Raw genomic sequence first — 23,816 nt, forward strand, 5'->3', positions numbered from 1 at the left:
TTTAGTTTTACAACTAATCTAATCAACGAATCTCCCCGTGGGAATAAAAAAATCATTTTATTCTCATCTTCAGAACTGGCAACATTTATCTTACAGAAGCAGGAGGTAGTTTTTAATACAGCTATAATAGCCACACTCTCACCGTGTCCCAGATACTGTTTCTACTTGATGATTCATAGCTATGTGTCACTGTCATCCAACACACTGTCACCTGAAGAGTAATTATGAACATTAGACTTTTATTCTTACCTCCCAGGGTGAAATTGTGGGAAAAGGTCAGTGCCCTTCAGTGTGTTTGTCTGGGGACAAGGCAACTTTCTCAGCATTATAAATCATACTGCTGCTCTTTAGTGAGGACGTTGTTCCTGACAATGTCCTAGTCATGCTGGGTATGAATAGAGGTTGTAGTTCCTGGCCTCTGTTAATTGTCATGCTGGGCAAGAGGAGGACAAACAATTTAAGGATAATCTGCTCCACTCTTCCATCATTCTCTATAAATTACTCATTCTGCTCATTCCTTCTGGGAGCCAGAAGAACTTCGACAGATGACAGTATAACACACTGACTCTTCATTCACACACACAGGACACAAAACAGAGGACCTACTGTGTATGCGGCATGTGTAAATTACACTCGTACTGTATGTATGCCATTTAAGAATGACTCAAAAATACCAAAGGTTCATTTAGTTCCTTAATAAATGACAAATTCAGTATTGTAAGATTCTGTCTGACAACTTTCCATGCAACATCTGTCTCCTTGTCTCTGCCTACCTCCATCTTAAACAGATATCTATCTACATTCACAAAGCACACATGTAAGGGGGTGGGGAGAAGGCTAACAAGTTGTTATCATGTGGGACCTTTTTTCGTCCCTGCCTCATTTCTTGAATATCCCACATTCTGTTGGAGCACTGAACTGCAACTTCTAGAAGATCTTGCACCATTGCTGGACTTGCGTGTGCAAAATTTACCATGGGGGTGTCAGGAATTTCAATCTTTGCTTCCAAAACAGACTGGCAGCCCAGGGGCCCAAAGTAGGGACTGAGCAGGATCCAAACATTTTTTTTTCTGGGTTCAACACTGCACTGACAGCATTACCCCCTTATTCTCTATCTCAGTAGGGTTTTGCATTCCCTTTAGTGTGACATCCACGGGTATGTAAAGCTCCACTCTCTTACTAGGTTTAAAGCATTAGACAAAGGATGCCAAGAGTCCACAAACCTACAGTACGTAATCCTGGAGAATTCTTGTGGGCCAGTGCTGATAGTGGGAATGCTTGAGAAAGAGTGAAGAAGACCAGCAGGGACAAAGTGCAGGATTATGCCCGAGGCAATGATAACAGTAATATTGATCTATTTTATGATGCAAACCGCTGGAGCCTTGCTGCTCGGTACGACATGTTGGGATGAGCACCTATTGCAAGCAGGGAGCAACAGCAGCTGTACGGGTGAGTATGAAATCTCTCCTAACCAACAGTCCCAACTGACGGTACTGGAAGAAGTAATGTTGAAGTGTACTACTGTCTGTGTGGTCTTTTCACTTCAAAACAAAAATTTCTAAAATACATATCATGATAGAAAATGAACTAGCTTAGATTTAAAGACAGATATTACAAATACATATTTATTTAATATTAAAAAGTGTGATTGTTCACTGTATAACACTTTATGTCCTAAAAATTAGTGAAATTAGTGTCTTGGGTTGTAATTTCAGTTACACAAGTTCTTCTGTACTCCACATGGATATAAAGCATTCATGCAACAGCTGCTATTCAGTACAGGAATGATGCTTAGTTTAAAAAAAAATGTAATCAAGTAGAACCAAACATGTTTCTTGCATTAAACACGCTACAGTAGGCGGTACAGCAAAGTGAACTTGGCAGACAACACAATGCACTGTACTAAGCCAGACTGTGTTTGTGTGGGTGTATCTCAGGTTGAGCCCAAGTTTTTGTGGAGTACCACAGAGACGTTACTTCAAAAATACAAATGGTGATGACCAAAAAACCACATCTCAGCAGGACATAAAATATTAAGTGCAGTACCGTGATTTTCATCCAAAAAATCTCATCACTATCCTGTCTACCAAACAGAGGTCAGCTACAGAACATCATGCGCTGATCCGGCAGCACAGATTTTTAGGAATACAGGTGCAAAACAGAGTCATAACAGGACCTTTTCACCTGAGCTACATAAATCTGTTGCCCAGACACTGTGCATGAAACTAGAAACTATGTTCTACTACACTACATATTCCTTAAATATCATCATTTCAGCGTGTATTTGGGGATGCTAATAGAGGTATGTGATATGGCTGCAATCGTTTAAATGGTAACTTTAATTTATTTTGTGTGGTAAAACAAAATGTATGGCATGACCTTCAAGCAATAATATAATAGTATTATTATTATAGCATTTTTTAGTTAATATAATTAATTAATTAATAATTAAATAACTAGTCATTATTAATTCAACAGGACTACAAATCCAGTGCTACCATATAATACTAGCACCTCAGCTAAAATCAAATATGTGACAAGATCTTTCAACAATTTCATGTTATAGTGTATATTGTTATTTTGCCCAATCATTTTAGTTACTGTATAGTGATGTTTATTGCAGAGTTAACAATTCTTTTTTTCATATTCTTGCATTTCTTTGTTTTTATAGGAAACTAGTCTGTAACTACGTGAACTGAATTATCATCTGAAATGCCATTAAATACATATTGAATCAATGCAAAATAGTAAATCAATGAAGAATTGATGAATTGTAGTATATTTTGTGTTAGAGTTCACAAATAAGTCCAAGTGACAAAGCTCAGTCAAGAATCATACTGACCTTCCAGTGAACTTGTCAATCAGTGATTCAGCAGGATGCATCCTAGCAACGCATTAGCAATGGCAGACATTTCATTATGTTGTTTGTCTGGTTTTGCTCACTGTTTTCTTCATTCCACAGAGTTAAGAGCGGCGTCTATGGTTGCATATGACAGTGTCATTACCTTGCCAATGTCATTGTTCACTCCAAGAGTAAAAAAAAGAAAGTTTAGTTCTAGAACAACTACATTTATCTGACAACAAATGCACAGCAATCATCCAATATACAAAATCAGAATATGTAGAAATATCATTGTTGATCATAACTTCCCAGCAGAATCCCAGAGTGATGTTGTGACCCGAATCAAAAACCTTTTAGAGGACACTAACTGCCTTCCCCTTCATTCGTGGCAGAGTATTGTCAGAGTCAAAGGAAAAAGCAAAAGCTATTTGTTGCTAAGGGATGAGGTTTTACACAGAGGCAGCTGTGGTTGCCTTGAACTTCCCATTACAGGGATGAATAGGTTTTTTAAATCAAATAATGTGCCAAATTGAACGACAACAGCAGCGACACAAAGAGGGAGGCAGGAGCTATTGAAATGTCAAATGCTGCCATAGTTACCTATATATACTGTGGATTTATTTGGTTAAGATAAGAAAGTAAATATGCTCATTCACTGTGAAAATTATAAAAATTGTTCAAATGTGGCGTGATTTGTGACTTTTTTGTGAATTTCCTATTAATTAAAAATGCTAAATGTTTGCAATTATATAATTTTTATATTTTATATAATGGCATTTTAGTCTGTTATTGTAAACCTCACAGAATCATTAGTCACTAAATCTAAATATTGTTGAGTCATTATACAACTGTGTTTACTTAAGATATTATTTTTACAGACGTAAGGCGTTCAAATGATCTTCACTGTAAATTTTAAACTTTAATAACGTGTGTAATGATTTGCTAAGCTTCACAGCCTTTCCTGATATTTGGCCATGGTAAAGCTATTCATCGGATGGGCCTTAATGGCAAGAATCACAGAAGGCTTGTGCCTGGCGTCGGAAGCTCTATCCTGCTTGACTTTCATTTCAAAGAACAGAGAGTTTACTGGGTTGACAGGCACACTGGGGTCATCTACAAAGCATCTGTGAAAGGAGCACACAAACAGGTGATTATGTAACTGCGCCCAAGTGTAAGTGGACTTTTTCTCTGTTTGATTGTTTTCCTGTGTGTGTAACTTATTAGTGAAAGCCTTTTTATTTCCATGCTAGACTAAAAGGGTGTGCACCATTTTATTACAAATTGCTGAATTATAAAATTACAGGTTATTTTGCAAGTGTTAAAACATTTTACGTACTACTACTTAGTATATCCTTTGGATCACAACACAAGAAAATTTGATATTTAAATTATTTTTGTGTTTTGTCTTAATTTACAAGTAGATTCCATAACAATGTTAAGATACAAAACTACCAAATATTTGCATAAAACTACTTATAATGTGCTCACAGTCTGACCAACTTTTCACACACTTTAGAAAAGTCACTCTAAAAATCCCAACAAACACATTCTTTAAACCAGTAAAATAAACAACAGCAGACCTATTTTCCTTAACTTTTGTAAGTATAATGGAAGTAACTTGATCTGCTTTATATGTGCTTTTCTGAATCCTTTTTGATCTTCTAACAAGGAAACTTCCAAGGTCCCCAATAGTGTGAAATGTCAAAGTATGGAATACAGCGCTAATAAGACTTAATACCCCCAAAGCTAACCAGCAGCTTAGGATCACTTTTAATGATTTAGGAATTTTTAATAACCTAATTAGTACAGCAGTTAATTTGGAGGCTTTTAAAAGATCTTTCAGAAACTGTAATTACCATAATTAAATTGTGTAATGTTAATGTTATCCTGCATTGTTCTGGAAACTTTCAGAGCCGCAGATTTAAAATGATTAATTATGAATGCTTCTTTTGCAGAAACTGTATTCATATGACAAACACATCTCTGGCCTCGCAGTGGACTGGATTTGGAACAGCGTATACTGGACAAGTGGAGAAAAGGGGGAAGTAAAGAGAATCGATATAAATGGGAAGAAACAGAGGACTCTTTTAAGACACTTGACCCAGCCCAATTCTATAACCGTTGACCCCTCTAATAGGTAATCTATGCAGATGTCATAATGACAGCAGTTTTTTGTTTTGTTTGTTGTTTTTCATTTGATCCTTCCGATACTATATGGAAGGATCAAATGATATAAAAATTGACTGATTGACTCTGATATACCTCTGATCAAGGACAGCAGTAGGAATTTACTTCCCTTCAGTTTGGCCTGATGGATAAGCAACACTGAATAATTTCATTTAAAAACATTTTTCATGATTAAAAAGTGCCAAGAGCATATTTAAATTGCTTTTTACATAACTTATTATCGTACACTTCTCTCAGGCTTTAATTCAATTGGGCTACAGTTTATTAAGCATTACCAAAAATGAGTTTGAGGCAAAAGAAATATGAGTCTCCTCATTTGGCAGGCTTAACATATGAGGAAATGTCTAAGCAGTGCCCTTACTGGAAGCAACTAAGTTTCCATATTTCATAACAGATGCAAAGCTAACTTCAGAAAAAAATATTTTGGAAAGGCTCATTGCAAAACCTTTTTTTTCCCCCAAAACATGCATATTGCAGGTTTCTGTTTTGGTTATCTGGGGGGATGTCTCCAAGTATCCAAAGGTCTGATGTCACAGGACAGATGAAAATTACACTAATTAAGATAACTGAACAACTGAGAGCACTGTCGATTGACCGAGTAGACAAAAGACTGTTCTGGGTTCAGTTTGGGCCACAAGGAGAAAGTGCCATTGCCTCTTGTGATTACAATGGGAACGCCCTACACACCATGAATCTTCCACTTCAGTGAGTATTTAGTAAAAATACAATTTGTTACTCATCCTTTAACTTTGTTAATAAAGAAAATGTAGCTCAGAGTGTTGATGTAAATGATCAAATAAGCCAATCGAAACCCACTCATTATGTCTTCTTTTTTATCAGGTCTCATTCAATTGGAATATCTGTTTTTCTGGAGCACATATACTACACCGATTCTGAGTCTCGGGTTATAAAACAAGTAAACAAGTACACTGGTGGAGAGCCACGTGTTGTTAACATAAAACAAATGGGTAAACCTCCAGTTGATATCAAGATCGTGCATCCACTTAATCAGCCAACAGCAGACCCGCTATCACCATTTCCAGGTTACAGCTCAACATTATCATACATTTAAAGTTCTTCTTAGTTAAATGAATTGTGTTTATATTCTAGATAATGTATCAAGCAATCACTTCCAACAGGTTGTGATGACCAAGGTGGCAACTGTGTTAACGTCTGTTCCAGTTTGGCAGACCAAGGCGTTTGTCAGTGCAGTGAAGGTTTTGTTCTCAGTATGGAAGGCACTTACTGTAAAGGTTGGTATTAAAATAAGAAGGCAGTTACAAAACACATTTTTACTTCGGTCAGAATAACACTGGAAGCTACTTTAATCAGCTAAGAATAGGAAAAGAAGGATACTAGACACTGAACAGTAGAAGTAGGGTCAGAATTTGGGGTAAATAACATGAAAGCCAACATAGAGTCATCCTGTCTTCTATCAGTGTTCAAGGCTGTGGATGGTGTAACAGCATAGGGGATATTTTCTTGGTGTTCTTTGGTCCTTAGTACCAACTTCATTGTTCAAACACCATTGACCATCTCTATTCCTGTATGACCACAATGTACCCAACTTCTGATGGCTGCTTCTAGCAAGATAATGTAACATGTCACAAAGTTCAAATCATCTCAAACTAGTTTCATAAACATTACCATTCAGTTCAGCTGAAAGCCCACTACAGTCACCAGTCTCAATTTAGAAGAGCACCTTTAGGATGTGGTGGATTGGGAGACTGGCATCGTGGATGTGCAGCCAACAGATCTGCAACAACTGAATGATGGTATCATGATAGCATGGCCCAAATTCTCTGAGAAATGTTTTAAGCATGTTGTTGAATCTGTGCCACGAATACTTAAGGCACTTCTGAAGCCCAAAGGGGTCAAACCTAGTACTAGCAGGGATCACTGTTACAGGGGACAGCCACAATTAAAAGGACTTATACATAAAGCACAGAAAACATAAATGTTAGCATCTACTTGCAAAAAATATTACCATCTTTGTCTGTGTGTACCATAGATGTAAATGAATGTGCCCACTGGAATCATGGCTGCTCGCTTGGTTGTGAGAACATTCCTGGATCTTATTTCTGTACCTGTCCTAAAGGATATGCCCTCTTACCAGACAGGAAAACATGCCATGGTAAAGTATAACCATGTTTATAACATCAATATAGCTTTATCATGTGTTTTACAGTGAAAATAGAAAATAACAAGTAAAATGTATATTCAAGATCTGAACATGACTAAAGCTTGGGTTGCAGATCTTCTTTGTGCTGCTGTCAAAGGTGGCATTTATCTACCAGATACTACTTTGACCCTAGAAGGCTTGAGGGTCACAGGCCTCAAGACAGACTAGATATATGTGAGCTGACAATTGTGTGTTAGGTCACTTGGGTCAAAACAAAACACTGACACTTTGTCCAACTTCTAAACATTTAAGAGCACTGAGACGATCAGGTAGAACAAAGGATATCACGATAACGCAAGTTATTTTTTGCTTTCAGCTAAAAGTTCATTTGTCAAGGTCATTATTTAGTTAAATAAACTTGGATTTTATTTTATTACATTTTATTTTTACTTGGATGTAATTTTGACTTAAATTTGATGATTTTTGACATTTTTTCAAACATTTAAAGTTTCTGTTTTTTTTAAATTTCAAGATATAGTAAAACTTAAAAAAAAAAAAAAAGTATATTTTTATAGTCAGATCACAATCTCTTTTCTACTCTCACAGCAATATGCTCAAGACAACAGGAAACGTTCACAGACAATGAGATTAGATGATGAGGTGACATTTGCAGTAGGGAACATATCTGGTCAGCAGCTTTGTCTTTCTAAGCTGCTTAGCTGACAACCTTTACCAAGGTCCAGTATGAAACAAACACAGAGCCAAGCAGCAGGTTAGACAATGGAGATTACAACAGAGTTTACTTGGTTGCACAGACGACAGAAGAACTGTAGTTATTTACCTACTTGAAGTGCCATTTTTAATTGTTTTATATAAAGACAAAAAAAATGAAAAAGCAGTAGTTTTACCACATGCACTGTTGACATGGAGCGTTTCTGGCCTAATTGAAAGGTTTAATGGAAGACTATAAAAAGATGTGAAATAAATTTAGCCACGATAAGAAGAATAAACTTTACTATTGTTTACTGTACAAAACCTATATATGAAATAAATGCAGAAAAAACAGCAATAAAATATCACATTATACAGTAAATGATAATGTTCTCAGTAAGATAAAACTTAAATGACTTGTGTTATGATTCACTTATGATGATGGCCACTTGTGTCCTCTCATACATCTTTACACGATTCATACTTTATTCTTATAATTCTGCAGCATAAATAAAACGATAGACACTTGAGTAAATGAGTAAATCATGAGTCTTATAATATAATACATAGAAAACGTCACATTTATCTACTGCTTTTTAGTACTGGTACATACTCACCTCAGGATCTCTGGTACAGGAGACCCCATGTGCCTTTTAACTAGCATTACATCACCCTCAGTGTTTGGGTTTGACTTTCTTATCACACTTTCCACTATTTTGATAGGATTAGAGCTGACTTCATCAAAGGATTTTACCAGAACAGGGGCTAAGAAGCTTGCTGTCCATCCGCCTGATCCACAGTCTGCTGGCCCCAAAATAGACTTAAGTCTATTTTATTTACATGGAGCATCACGTTGCCTTTATTGGCACTATGAATGACTGTAAAAAATGTAATTAACTCACATCAGTTTGGGTTGAAGTTCATGTAATCTTTAATGCTTTCTAAATATGTTAATCTACATGAATCAAATCCATATGATTTTTTTCTTTTATTTTTTAATTGTTATTTTATTGTTAAAAATCAAAGATTTTTTGGTTTTATTTTTGATAGAACTGTCTTTTTTCTATTACAGAAATCATACCATGTGAAAGGAATATGACAAAGTGTGGCAATGGGTGCCTGTCAACAGGAAATGGTGCTGTCTGTGTTTGCCCTGAGGGATCTATACTACAGGAGGATGGACAAACATGTACTGGTATGGCCAGTATTACACCACTTTGCCCCATGTTCCAATACTAAAATCTACCTTTTTTTTTAAAAATTATATAAATACACTTAGTAAAAAAAATGTAGCGTTCATATTATTCTCATTTACAACACTAACCTTTTAGTATATGGCTAACATATAGAGTTTACACATACTGGATTCAGTTTCCCATTACGTTTACATTTTAACTATAGCATCATAGTAAAAGAAAAGGAACAATAGCATGAATCTATCAACTGACTGAATGACAGTTTAATGGAACATATTGGTTGCTCATTTCCAAAAAACTAAGCAGCAGATACAGTGCCTACTTTGTGATTTGGAGCCAAGGCTGTATAAATATTTCATGAATAAGAGTTGAGTTGATGTGGTCAAACTGAGGATAGATGAATCAAAGAGATGAATGTGCAACAGTGTAGTAACTGTTGTAATACTTTCAGTTTATTGTGGGCCAATATCTTGCATCAGTTTAGAATATAATAATTAAAATGATTAACTTTTTTATGCATACGATTTATTTTGCAATGGATAAACTGGATTACAGTGAAATCTGATGCCAGAACCAGTGTTGACACAACATAATTTTGTGTTAAGAGTAAATACTGCAACTAAGCAAAGGTCCGTTGAATTTTAACAAATTCATAAGCTTAGCTGTGCCCACATTGTTTTTCATGGTTGCAGGCTGTTCATCTGCAGATAGAGGAGGGTGCAGTCAGCTCTGCAACCCTGTCACCCCTGTAAGCTGGGAGTGTGGCTGTCTGCCTGGCTACCAGCTCCACCAAGATGGCAAGCACTGCATTGCAACTGGTGAGTCAAACAATGGCATAGCAGATAGCTGAGCTACATGTGCCCACAAAGACACACACACCGTCTACCTTTTTGCATCAGTTTCCAATGCAAAAGTCAAAAAACACAAGGTGAAAGCTGCAGTGCATTTGACCACGAAACACTGTATTTTCTTATATTTTTCTTCAGGACCTCCATCCTATCTACTAGTTGCTAATCTAGTAGATGTCCGGAGAATTAACCCTGATGGCACTGTGGATCAAATCTTGGCAGAGGAGCCCAGAGGAATAATCATAGCTTTAGACTATGACCCTGTCCAGAACAATGTAAGATGGAAAGCGTTTCAAGAGTATGAGTATAAGGTCGAATGACTCATTGTAATAGAATTGAGTTAAATCAGGAAATGATTTTGCTATGGATCTGCAGTGTCACCCAGTGGACAAGCACTGCAATGCATGCCCCTTACTATTACCTCATTATGTTTGTTTGGACAATGATCCGCATGTTTTCCTTCCAGTTTAAATTATATAATTATTCATATTTATATTATAAATGCAAGTATTCATAAATGATATATTTTGCATTTAAAGGTGTACTTTGCAAGTACAAGCCAGAAAACAATTGAGCGAGTTGACGTAAAAGGTGGCCCAAGAAACGTTCTCATCTCTGATGGTTTGGATTCACCAGAGGGGCTTGCAGTTGACTGGGTTCATCGCAAGATGTACTGGACGGATAAAAGGTGTGCAGTGTGTGTAAGAATTACACAATGAAAACAGTTTCTTCATAAAGTGCTGGTCATTTGCTGTTAGTAGATGTTTGCTTTCTAGTTCTATTCAATTGTCTATCTAAAGTTTATTGTTTAGGTCACACCCAGCTTTCTTAATCTCTTTTAATTTGAATGAACTTCATCAGGAAATAACTGACACTGGGGAAATTAAACTTCTACATGCACATATTTTGCCCCTCAGTCAGTCAACTATTGATTGCAGTACCTTGGATGGACTTCACAGGGAAACTACTGTGAGAAAAGGTCTGGAAAAGCCAAGAGGAATCGCAGTTCATCCTCTTGCAAAGTGAGTATAGCCATATCCATCACTCTTTCACCAATACAATTGACTAAAGACTAATCAATAAACAACAAATACCACATTAATAATTACCAAGCAGTTTGATTAACTTTGACTAACACTCACCAGAGTCAGTTCATTAGGTACACCTTGCTATTGCCAGTTTGAACCCGATTTTTTACCCCCATTTGTCTTTAGAAATGGTAAATGGTAAAGGTTTAGAACTGCCTTGACTCCTCATGCCACAGTTTTACGATGCTGGAAGCACTAACCACAGATTTTGGTTCATATTGTTATGTTAGCATCATACACTTGCTACAGATTTCAATCTCCAATTTCACCACATCCCTAAGATGCTGTACTGGATGGACCATAGAAGTCATTGAGTACAATGTACTCATTGTGTCAGGGTTCCTGGGTCGTTGACCCAGTGTTTTCAGTTTAGTCATGTTCTCTGTTTAGTTTCCACATGTTTTATTATGTCAGCCCTTTGTCAGTCTCTGTGCATTATGTTCTAGTTCCACTTCCTGTGTCATTAGTCGGATTATGTTCAGCTGTGTACTCACCGGTCTCCAATCGTCATCATCATCAGTCAGGGTATTTAAGTCCTCAGTTTCCTTCTGTTCACCGTCTTGTCATTGATGTTGTCTACTCCGCACGTGTGTCCAGTCAGGCCAGCCAGTTCAGTCATTTCAGTCTGCCAGTCATCTTATGCTCTGCTCATCCGTTCGTTATAATAAACTCCATCAACCCTCACCGTGAGTCCTGCGTTTGGTTCCCTTCCTCTCTTCCACACACAAAGCCCCTGACACATGAAAACTAGCATTAGAAGATGAGTATGCTGTGGTCATATAAGGAGCCACCTGGCTAACAGCAAAAGATATTGAAAACAATGCTGAGTTGGTTCTAAGGGTCCCAAAGTGCACCAAGAAAATACTACCCCACACCATTACACGACAAGCAGCTTGAATTGTTGCTACAAGGCAGGATGGATTCATGCTTTCATGCTGCTTACACTAAATTCTGACCATTCATCTGACTGTAGCTGCATAAACCAAGACACCAGGTAATGTTTTCCAGTCTTCAGTTACCCATTTTGTGGAGTAAATTGCATCTTTAATTTCATTTTTCACCCCTAGAGATGTTTGTGTGGGGAAATCCCAGAAAATGAATAGTTTCTGAAACAATAAATATTAAATATTTACATTAAAAATTGGTTAAAGAGATATACCTAACAAAATGGATAGTGAGTATATAATCTCACAGTGATCTGGCCAATAAAGGTCATGTTTTAATGAAATTTTAAACAAAATATTTTGTAACAATGAATATCACAAAAAGATATAGATGATTTGTATATACAGTGCTTAACAAATTTATTAGACCACCACCAAACTAAAATTATTGGTGTTATCCATTAATCTTCAAATTTACTGTTTTACAAAAAAAGCATACAATGCAGTAAAGCACATCATTATTTTTTGAATAAGATGCCAAATTACAGTTATTTATTTGCATGCCTGAAAATTAGTTTTAGAGGTTGACTTTTATGCTTGAACAATTGAAGACTTCTCAGAGTAGTCCAGTTTGGGTTTAAAGACATGAATTTGGTTCAGTTTTTTCAGATTTCTGAAATATTTGTATTTTTGTTTTGTATTCTTTTTATCACAGATGGTCTAATAGAATTTGTTAAGCACTGTAAACAGGTGGTTTAATAACTTTGTGTAACACTCGCTCTCTATTTTTTTCTTTTAACTTTTTGAGGAAGTTATTCTGGACTGACATAGGGACCCATCCTGTGGTGGAATGTTCCTCCCTGGAAGGGAGAGACCGTGCTGTCATTGCTAGGACCAACCTTGTGTCGCCCACTGGCCTGACAATTGACTTCACAGAGGACCGAGTATTCTGGTGTGATCAGAGGAAAGGCACAATAGAGACTGCCGCCCTGGATGGTTCAGATCGACGAGTCCTGTCAAAGAACCAAGTAGGTGAGGTTTATGTGAAACGTATATATCTAAAAAAAAGCAGATATAAATGCATGGGGAATAAAAATTTCATTGTTGTAAAATGAATATGTAAGTTAATATATGATAAGTTACTCTAGGATATATGACAGATAATTAATACTAAGTATAACTGATATAGTACAGCTGTCCTACTAATCTTGACTCAAATGGCAAAAGTATACCTCTTCTTAAGTTAACTTTCTCATTCATAGCATCATCCACAATTCAAATGTGAGAAAATCCAGTTTAACCAGTATCACTGCATTCACAGCTGAACACAAGCGCCTCTCACCTGGAATCACTGAGTCAACTCAGATTTTCTTGTTGTCTGCCCTAATTTGTTCCAGGCCAACCTTTTGATCTTGCACTATTTGAAGACAGGCTCTGGATCTCTGATCAGGAACGCCACCAGCTGACCAGTGTGCATAAGCGGACTGGGAAAAAATTGCAATGGATCCAAGGGAGCATGGTGCAACCAGCATCTATTGTTATAGTTCATCCCCTTGCTAAGCCAGGTACAGAGGAACAACCATGATTACAATGATCTAAAAAAACAAGTTCCATGCATATTTAGATACATGCAGATTGGACACATGTGCCAATAACAAAAACAAGTGGCACACAGCATCCATCAGTTCTAAAGAATTCCTGGGCTTATACTTCTGTCCTGTTTTTTAGGGGCAGATATGTGCCTTCACCTGAATGGAGGTTGTTCCCAAGTGTGTGAAAGCAAGGTGGGTTTTGCCCACTGCTCTTGTTTCTCACACTATATCCTATCAGCTGATGGAAAAACTTGCTTGTCTGTTGACGCTTCAAATGGAACAGCAGGTGATGTATCCTGTGTTCTTTTCTACGCAGTGTAATGTGATGATAAATTTGAATGTTTTCTTTATGTATTAATTTTATAGAATATGGAAACAGTGGATCAGTTGATTTAACACTGAAAAACAAAACATTCAATACTGCGAGCTTGCCACTGACAACTGATGTAAGCAGCCAGCCAACTTTCTTCACCGACAAAATGATTTCAGGTAACAGTGCACCTTGAAAGGCGTTCTATCCACTCAATATCTTGCCCAGCCTAAATGTTACGTTTGCATATGCCCCCTCTCTGTCAGACCAGAATGAGTGCTACTCACTCCGCTGTGACGTGAATGCACAATGCCTGCTGAATTCTGGTCACCCAAACTGTTTATGTCAAGAAGGTTTCACAGGTGATGGACAGTTATGTGTGGGTGAGTATACCTTCAATTATACTGGGAATATGCATTAGAGAGATGAGGTAACAGACCCTGAAATAAGCTTACGGGATTACATTTGATACAAGTGAGCTTTTTTTTTTTTTTTATAAATCTCACCTACAGTAGCAGGGGTCTAGCAGAACTGAGTTTTGGATTTTGAAATAAAATTCAGAGGTAGGGTTGCCCTGAAAGTAAAAGTAATGGTATTATTCAAGATAAGCATTAATGGGAAAAGTCAAAATGTTCAAAAAGTCCTAAAACCATCCAGTAATTCCTCCTATCGTTTCCTTGCAGACCAGTTGAAGTGTTTTGAGATTATCAGCTGAGTTTGTTTGCAAAGTAGGAAGCATCGAAAAGACATAGTGTGGCAACTTTATTAAATTAATAAAAACTTAACTTTTTTCACTGTACCAGGCCAGGTTATGGAGAATTTAAAAAAACAAACAGTAATTACATTTTATTTAGCTAGTAAATAATGTCACAATATATTTTCAAAACTTATGATTCTTCTTGTTTGGTAAAATTTTAGATTACAGCTTACAGCTCCTATTTTTGTCCTAGATATTGATGAGTGTAACCTGGGAATCTACAACTGTGACAAAAATGAAGAATGTCAAAACACTGCAGGGAAATACTACTGCAAGTGCATGGCTGGATACTACAGCGATGGGCAGACATGTCAAGGTGATCGTTTCCTTTTGTTAACATATTCTGGGCCGTATTGGCACATTCTCATCGTTTATCATTATCTTATCTGTGAAATCAGATAGTTAATTTAGATTGAATACAGTGTTTATATGAGTCATCTCAAAGAGCACAAGTCTTTTAAGCAGTAGAAAATGAATCTAATTTAATGAACTTATATCCTCAATTTTCTCTAGAGTTGGAGTCCACATCACCATGGGTGACACCTGGTACCTCTGCTGATGTTACCACCAAACGCCACAACGGAAATGCAGAGAGTTGTCCTGCAACCTATGAGACCTACTGTCTGTACCATGGTGTTTGCTTCTACTTTCCTGAATTGGACTCTTATGCCTGCAAGTAAATAAACCCTCTTGTCCTTCTACTTGACCCATGACCCCATCCCACCCCTCATAACTGTTTGTTTTTCAAAGAAGGGCTCACGATATTCATATTAGGGCTGTGCGATACCACATGTACAATATTGCAATTAGAAATTATTACATGATATAAGTGTCAAATCATAATATCATTGTATTGTAGCAAAACACATTAAAATCGCCTAGTGTGCACAACGGAGAGCAAGACTTAAACAACATCCAACAATACAGAGCAATTTGAAAAATATGAAATAAAACTGTTACAGTTTAAGGTGAAAACCAAAAAAGGTATCTTAAAAGAGGCAAAAACATACCATCAAGTACAACCTTACTACAAAGGAGTTGATATTAGCAACCTAAATGTAAACAAATGACTCAACCAATCTTTGCTGATGCACTAACTAAGTACACTGACAGGAAGAGCTGATGATGGATGGAAATAATGCAGTTACATGGTGGACATGCACGGCTTTAAGCAACTGGTTAAAAAGATCGACCCAAGACACAAAATACAACAAATATTCTTTGGTTTTATGTGACATTGTGCAGGGTGCTGAATAGTTACAAGGTTAAATTACTTTAATTATTGTTAAACTAAAGTGTTAAGCAGTGATTTTATAGTTTAACTTAAAATTTCCAAGCATCTCCATACTTGGCTACTTCTGTACTGTCACTGCTATTTTACTATTATACTGCTGTTGGCGCCTTGCTTCAATAGGGTCTCTCTATTGCAAATTTCCTTAAATATTGTAATATAATTATAATAATTATATAATCAAATATTTTCTCAAATATTCAGATATATTCATGCAGTCCCACTGTTAATTAAGACAAGAACACTTGAAAGACTCGTGAAAAGTCTTTTATGACAGCTGACAAGCAGCAGGTGTCACTGTTGTTCCATGATTAAAGCCCACGCCTCACGAAAGTGTTTACAGCAGAGACAGTCTATTTCTGTCCATGAAATATGGACTTCAAATCAGATCAGATCATAAATGTAAATTATGAGTTCTAATGCACAGACTTAAAAATAATTAATATAGTATACACATTCACTTGCAGTGACAACATATTTACTTGATTTTTAATACAAATTATAATGAAAACGTATATTTAGCAACAAAAAAGAACTACTGCCTATGAGTGCCCAAACAGGTTGAAGAGTTGAAGAACCCCCAAGTGGTATCTGGTAGAGGTCTCTGAGATAGTGGGCAGAAATGTCAACCTGGCACTAGGTATGGATAAGATTGGCCCCAGGATGCTGACAGTTCTGCACATTTTTGGACCAGCTTGTCTGACCTTTTCAGTGATCTGTCGAGTTCTCGGGGGGGGGGGGGGGCTGTTTTTTTTCCCCCTCCAGTGTTTTCCAATGATTCTCAGGATTATGAGGATCATTTGAAAAACAAAATAACTGAATTATTACTGAAGCCAGTCAATTCCATTTTTTTCACTAACCTTATGTCATATAACTCCAAAACCTGTGACTGTAATCTTGCCTGTGTATCTGTTCTATGAAATCCAATCCAGTCTTTCAAAAACTACATTTAATTTGCCAAGGGAGCCCAAATATTTAAACACAAAACTAAGCAGTTGCTTAAGCAGTAACAGTTTTTGAATTATAAAGTAACTGGATGTGTTTTAAACAAGTTTGTCTTAAAATATAAATTGTTTGCAGTTAACCAAAAATGATTCCTGGATATGATTTTTTGTCATGCAGTTGTGTATCAGGCTACATGGGGGAACGATGTCAGTTCAGTGACCTGGAATGGTTGGAGCTTCAGCGGGCTGAAAAGGAGAAGAAGAGGAACGTAGTCATTACAGCCTGCATGGTGGTCCTCGTTTCCTTGCTCTCTATCACAGCCTGTGTCACCTACTGCTATGGGTAAGAGAAAAAAGGGAAACGGGGAAAAAGGAGGCAGCAAAAAGTAAAAGGGGAGAAAAAGGAAGGAGGAAAAGAATCGGTAAAAAAAATAATAAGGACAATGGAAAAAAATAAAAAAGGAAGAAAGTAGGGAAATCAAAATGATCAAGATATGCTATTCGCTGTGAAAGGATCAAAAGTGACTTCCTAAAAAGAAAAACAAAAAACATCCATGAATATTTAACTATTTCCTCACTAAACATACTAAATATACTATTCAATTTGTATGGGTTTTATTAGACTGGTAAAAATGAGAATCATGTCTTCATCTTAAGGGACTATCATGCTTTTTCTAACTGATGGTCAAAAAATGAACCAGGGAGGACCTGCTGCTGTAATGAATGAGCTGACAGCATTTAGAGATGTCTATCAAACCCAAGATGCATGAGGCGTGTAATGCCGGTTTCTCAGTACGACAGCAGGGGTCAGGGAGCACATCACACGTGGAACAAATGACAGCATGCAACAGTGGTTAGCTGAGTGAAGAGCACGCATAAACTACACACTGTGGCCCCTCCTCCTTTTTATTTCCACCTGAGATGTTTCTAAGTAGCTGATTTGTTTTATGGTTGTTTCGCTGGCTTATGGACAAGGCTGTTTGGCATTCTACACTCTTTTGACTTACAAAGCACACTACCTACTACATCCTAACATTTACACTCTTGGTTCCCCTGTGGAAGTGGCACGCTTTCAATTACATGGTTCGTTTAGCTTGTTCTACAGCAATTACACATAAAAATAGGTCATTTCTCAGCTACAAAATGGAGCCGGTGAGGTATGACCCCAGAGGAAACGCTACATGGCCACCAATAGCTCTGCCTCAAATTGCCTTCTGCACTTGACTGCAGGTGCACTTGTGCAGTTTTTGAGTTTGGTAGTTTGGTTTCTCCTGTAATAAACACACAGAGAGTACAGAATCACACTGTACACAAAGATAGAGTCTAAAGAAACAACTGAAACTTATGAGCACGTAGAGTAAATGCACACACGGCCTCCGGCTTGGTCTATCACAACATTCAGATGTATTATCTTTGGTCAACATTCAGGGGGTCAGATATGCAGAAAGCTAAGAAACAAACATTAAATAAATCAAATGTGGTGAAATTATTATTTTATAATGCAGTGATAAATTATGCTGTGAAGGGCAGTACACAGCACAGACACTCATTTCTCATCATGATGAATTTGAGTACACAACTTCTGTTATAACCTATATAAATCTTCTTTAGGTACCTGACCTTTTATATTTCTGTGAAATAAACTCTCCATGTGTATATTATTCTATACATAACTTGTGCAGATTTTATATTTACTTTTCAGAACGAGAAAACGCTTCCACAAACAGCCATCAGTGGATAATGTGAGTGAGACCAGCATGACGGATGAGAGCATGTCAGAGACAACCACTACCACTGTTCCTCGGGTAAGGCCATTATTACAAAGCTCGGTCATTAATACATACAGTTTTTATGTCATGCAGTAATATAATACATCAATGTAACAAAAAGGACAGTTAAAATTATGTTGTTAATTCCATTATGTGGGCTTTTCAATTATTTGCCTGATGGGGAGAAAGAAAGAAAGAAAAAACAGTCAAACATGCCTTGCATTCTCCTTGATGTTGGACTGAAAAGAAGAGCTTGCGAGTGTGTCCTCATTAGGATACATACTAGGGCTGTGCGATATGACAAAATATAGCGGATGACAAAATTAAAACATGTATCGTTTCATATTATACGCTATCATTTGTGTGGATTGGTCAAACAGAAGGACGAGTCAAAACAAATCGAGGACCTTATTCCTAAACGAGGGGCTACCTCTGTAGCATGGACATGGTTTGATTATGAAAAGTCTGACACGTACCAGAAAACTGCACTCTGCAAATTATGCCGCAAACCGGTCCCCACCACAGACTCAAGCACGACAAACCTCTTCTACCACCTATGCAAGAATCACATGAAAGAGTATGGAGAGAGTTTACAGATCAGAAGCAAGCTTAGACTCAAACATTAGAACAGGCTTTTCCCAGCAGCACACCACGCAATAAATACTCACAAAGAAAATGCCGGCCGTTACAACTTATATCTAAAAATATACAGTTTCATGCATCGGTCAAAACACTTGACTCCAGGTACATGATGCCCAGCTGAAAACACTTAACACAAGTCGAGTTGCCCGAGAATCACATAATTTACAGAAAATGCACTATTTTGTGATATATACTGTTATCGGGGTGAGAAATGTCCTATATCAGGATATGAGATTTTGGTCATATCACACAGCCCTAATACATACTTATGTCAGTGTATGGGACTGTAGCCTAGGGTTTAATTGTAATTATTTTACAAAGCATCTCAGATCAATGTAAAAGTAATGGAATGAGTGGTGTAACAAATTACTTTTTACGCAGAGTAAATATGTAATGGCAGTTCCCAGCAGTCATAACATTTTTGTTGAAAGTAACATTAAAGATTGCAGTTTAAATCCCAATGTCTTATCAGAATTATTTGAAATGTTTCTCTTTGCAAGAGCAATTCATGTCCATCACTCACTCTGGGAGTAGGTAGGTAGGCTGCCCCCCCCCCCCCCCCCCCCCCAAAAAAAAATGCATAAAACTTTTAACGTTTATAAAAACTCAAACATCTTAATGTATAAATCTGCAGTTCTACATTGTGGCAGAAAATGGTGTTGAAGGGAAGGTAATTCCTGCCATGGGCTGTCCAAGGAGAGCTGTGTGTACATCCTGCTCTTCAGAAACAGGTACCTGAAACTTACATTATTCATATTATATGTAAACAACTCCAGTGATTTTTCTAACTATAGTCTAAATTCATTCTTATACAAGTTTTTTTTACCAACTGCTTAATTACGCATTTTTTCCAGGTGCCAATTCTGAAAGTGATGAGTCAGGAAAACTGTCCCAGCACAACAAAGGTTACGAGTGTTCCATGGTGTCTGCTGTTGCCACTGGAACAATGCAACCCACTGTGCACCTCTCAAGTCCATCACTGTCAAGCTGTACATCTTTTAAACCAACAACGTTACCCCAGACTTCGGGCCCAGAGTCATGGCTCAATGGAAACAGCGTACAATCAGCTGTTCAGCAATGAAACATTAAAAAAATAAAAGCTTTTAGAAATGTATACGTTTGTTTGAGAAGTCAAAAAATATCAAGCGCAAAGTTTAAAAACATAAAAATATCATCATTATAGTTTATGAGAAGAGTATGCCTCCTCAGATGAGCATGGCTGAGGCAGTTTAACAATAAAAAAATACTGACCATGTTTCTGAGTAAGGTGGTCCAGAACCAGCTTCAGTGTTTCGCCACTGAGTCTCTGAGACTCTGCTGGACGGATGGCATGTTGTTCCAACTGTAATATTGTTATCAGTGACATGTCGGTCTAAATAGTCCCCTTGGCATCAAATTAGGTTAAGACCTAGTGTCTATAAAGGCCAAGGCATATAATTTTTACACTTGACTGATTCATCAGGCCATTCAGTGATCTGGGCGTTATAATTCTGAAAAAAGAACAACCCATATCGATCTGTGACACTTTCCTCTAAGGGGAAGCGTGGACCTAAACCATGCTATTAATTTTTTTCCACAACAAAACAAGAGCCACTGGATCCTCTCACTGCAAGTGTAAAGAGTTCAGGCCTGTCCCCTTCTCACACTTTTATCATGTCATGCACTGACATAAATCTTAGATAAAGAGCTACTCTTTTGTTTTTCTTTAGATATTACACCAGTACACAAGCATAAAGGTCATCAAATCTGAACTGTGAGCCACACCCTATTTACAGATGGCTTTCCCACTGATCTAAATGCAGTAATTACTTTGGTCGGTTCACACAGTAGTAAGTTTTGGAGTCTTTATGACCCTCTGCTGCAGATACTATGATTACAGCATTTCTAAATTACCCCAAATATTGTTTTGTGCATTAAGTTAAATGTTGAAACTTCAAAAAATAAATACATCTAATTGTTGTTCATCACATAGTATACAGGCTATGTGATAGGTCAGAATAAAGTCATCAGTGTCAGCTAACCAAAAGATCACTCATATTCTCCTTGCACTTGCAAAACTTTTGAGACTATTTCTATATTATCATGTTAATTTTAGTAAGTTCAGCGAGTTTTATATATTTTTAGCTCTTTACATATTTTTGTGTTTGAAATGTTTAAGTCACTATAATTTGCTTTGCTCAGGCTCGCTGCTATGTAGAAAAGTTGTTTTTTCTTTTGTTCCTCCCATGTATCAACTGGTGTAGATGCCTTTTTGTAGCCTTTTCATCAAATTATTAAATGTTTCATATAGGAGAGGGTTAAGGTTACTATTGCAGTTATATATGTGAACATTGTAAATTCCATTGACTTGAGGTAGTTATAGGAGAAATGAACAGTAACTGTTAGCTATTTTTACAGTAAAAGGACAGTGCTGTTTAAAAATCATCTTCCATTTTTTCTTATAGAGTATTAGTGTATTTGAGGTTTTCCCATCAGTGTTGTATTTTGACATCCAGCTGTCTCAGTTTCAGTGCAGCAGGCTTCATGATCACATAATTTCAAGATTTAAGCAAAAAAAACGGACATTGAGCTCCTTTTGTTATAAATAACTAATGTGTCACAGTACAAAGAACTGCCATGTAACTGCCATGACACTGCACCACTAAACAACCCTTAATTGTGATCATTTTAAATATTTTATTTTGATTATTTTTTACATTAAACTGTGGTTATTTTTGTCTAAATTTTATGATTCTATGATTTATATTCTAAGAAATAAGAGGGCAATAAACTCAAATGGGCTGAATGGTCAATAAATTAAAGTGGAATGTGGTTTGGAAAGGGATGATATCTTATCTTCTTTACAGTTAGAGGCAACTCTCTTCTTTGCAGAGTTTATAATTAAAAACAGAAAAACACTGCTGAACGACTGACTGATATAGACTGTGGTTTGGAAAGGGAAGGTATTTTAGGATTTATGTTCATTTTTTTAGATTCTAATTAGTATAAAAAAAATAAAATCACTATGTTAACACACCAACATTCAACATTTTCATTAAAACTGTACCTAACTTGGATTACATATTATTTTCAGCAGCTATGGGCTATAACTGGAATTAGACATTTGCAAGATGAAACTTGCTTTTTTTTTTTTTTTTTTTTATCAATAAAGGCATATTTTAAAAAAATATACACTGTGTCAATAACTTCCTTTAGCACTGACATTTATTTGTATTTGTTTTTATAGCAAAACACACATGACATAATTTCCTCTCCATTGAAAGACTATTTTGGCCATTCTGTCTTTCTGTTACACCCCATCACTGTCATCATTCTTCTTTGAGGGCCTTCTGTGGTCCATTGATGGTGCTTTTCTATCCTTCACCAAATCTAATGCTCTAGTGATGTCGGCGCGAATGCCGCCGCCCTTCACCATCACTCCATCTGTCTATTTCTATTTCTACCTCTATCTCAGTCTGCAAGTCTGTCTCAAGGTTGACTGGGAATTGTTAATAGAAGGACCCACAGCCTCTTTGTTTCAAGGCAATGGCAGAAAACAAAGCACTTCAACTCAAAAACCATCAGGGGCCACATCGATATTGATTTTCGTGGCAAGACACACTTATCTATATATTGGGCTCCATTAGGCCTGACAGATAGGTTAGGCCACCACTCTAAACAGCAGCAGATCAGTGTTCAAGTAAAGATGAAATTGGGCCGAGTGTCAATTTATCTTGTATTACTTCTGAATTGGGGCAACAGGGGGCAATCGAGTCACTGACACTGTAAGTAACAGAAGATGCAAGGGACTCGTTTTTGTATCGCTTTAGGAATAAACACTGCTTCAAAATACATATAAATACATTTTTAATGATATTTCTTCTTAGATTTGTATTTTTTCCTATCCAAAATAAAATGATTGTGAATTAATTGGAGTATGTTTCACAGGTTTATACATCAAGTTAATGCAGTGGTGTATAGCAAAGGCAACAGCAACACAGTTTAGCTTACTGTAACAGAGAAAAATCAGGCACCAATGTGACCACAATAAGGGAAATGCTAACTACTTGCATAGGCTCCAAGGTGTCAGGCTACACCACAGCTGATTTACACCACCTTATAAATAAAATAGCATCTTGGGACTGTCATGTCATCAACAGGGATGTTGTAGTAATGGATAATTTATTAATTCTGTGGCAAATTTGTATTTCACCTACTACATTGCCTATGCAAGTGTCCAACACTGTTGCCAGCATTTATAATCGAGCTGACTTTATTGACACCAAGTTGTAGTTACATTTCTAGGAAGGTCACTGCAGGTTAGAACATTAATACTGGGTCACAGAGAGGTATCCACCACACAATAATAACCCTAAAAAGACAATGATGCTGGAGACACCTATACAAAAAAGGGTCCAAGACCCAAAAATGAGCAAACAGGTGAAACTCCCCAAATTTCAAAATCAATACTTGTTCCTCATGGAAGTAGGATTAACTCCTTAATTTAGATTGCTAAAAGTGACAAAGCCCACCAAGCTGATGCACTTCTAGCAATGGCAAAATTCAAAACTCAACACTCACACAACACAGAGATTTCAAACTGGAAACCTGAAGACACAATTATGTTGTTTAATCCATCAGAAAGCTAAATTTC

General features: G+C 36.9%; 1 protein-coding gene across 1 annotated transcript; it reads left to right on the top strand.

The window, feature by feature from the left end:
• The first annotated feature begins 901 nt into the window (after positions 1-901).
• Positions 902-22,328, top strand: egf (epidermal growth factor). The gene is made up of 23 exons (XM_084954989.1): positions 902-1,449; positions 3,790-3,989; positions 4,798-4,979; positions 5,507-5,734; positions 5,870-6,072; positions 6,169-6,282; positions 7,041-7,163; positions 8,935-9,057; positions 9,751-9,876; positions 10,045-10,181; positions 10,446-10,594; positions 10,824-10,928; positions 12,687-12,910; positions 13,276-13,443; positions 13,607-13,756; positions 13,837-13,959; positions 14,047-14,163; positions 14,731-14,853; positions 15,051-15,213; positions 16,951-17,115; positions 18,475-18,577; positions 19,818-19,914; positions 20,038-22,328. The coding sequence occupies exons 1-23, from the start codon at positions 1,323-1,325 to the stop codon at positions 20,262-20,264; spliced, it is 3,477 nt and encodes a 1,158-aa protein (XP_084811115.1). The 5' UTR covers positions 902-1,322; the 3' UTR covers positions 20,265-22,328.
• Positions 22,329-23,816: the final 1,488 nt, after the last annotated feature.

This window comes from Perissodus microlepis, chromosome 2 (genome assembly GCF_051167445.1).
Source record: "Perissodus microlepis isolate ML-2025 ecotype Zambia chromosome 2, ASM5116744v1, whole genome shotgun sequence".
In the NCBI taxonomy this organism is placed as follows: Eukaryota; Metazoa; Chordata; class Actinopteri; order Cichliformes; family Cichlidae; genus Perissodus; species Perissodus microlepis.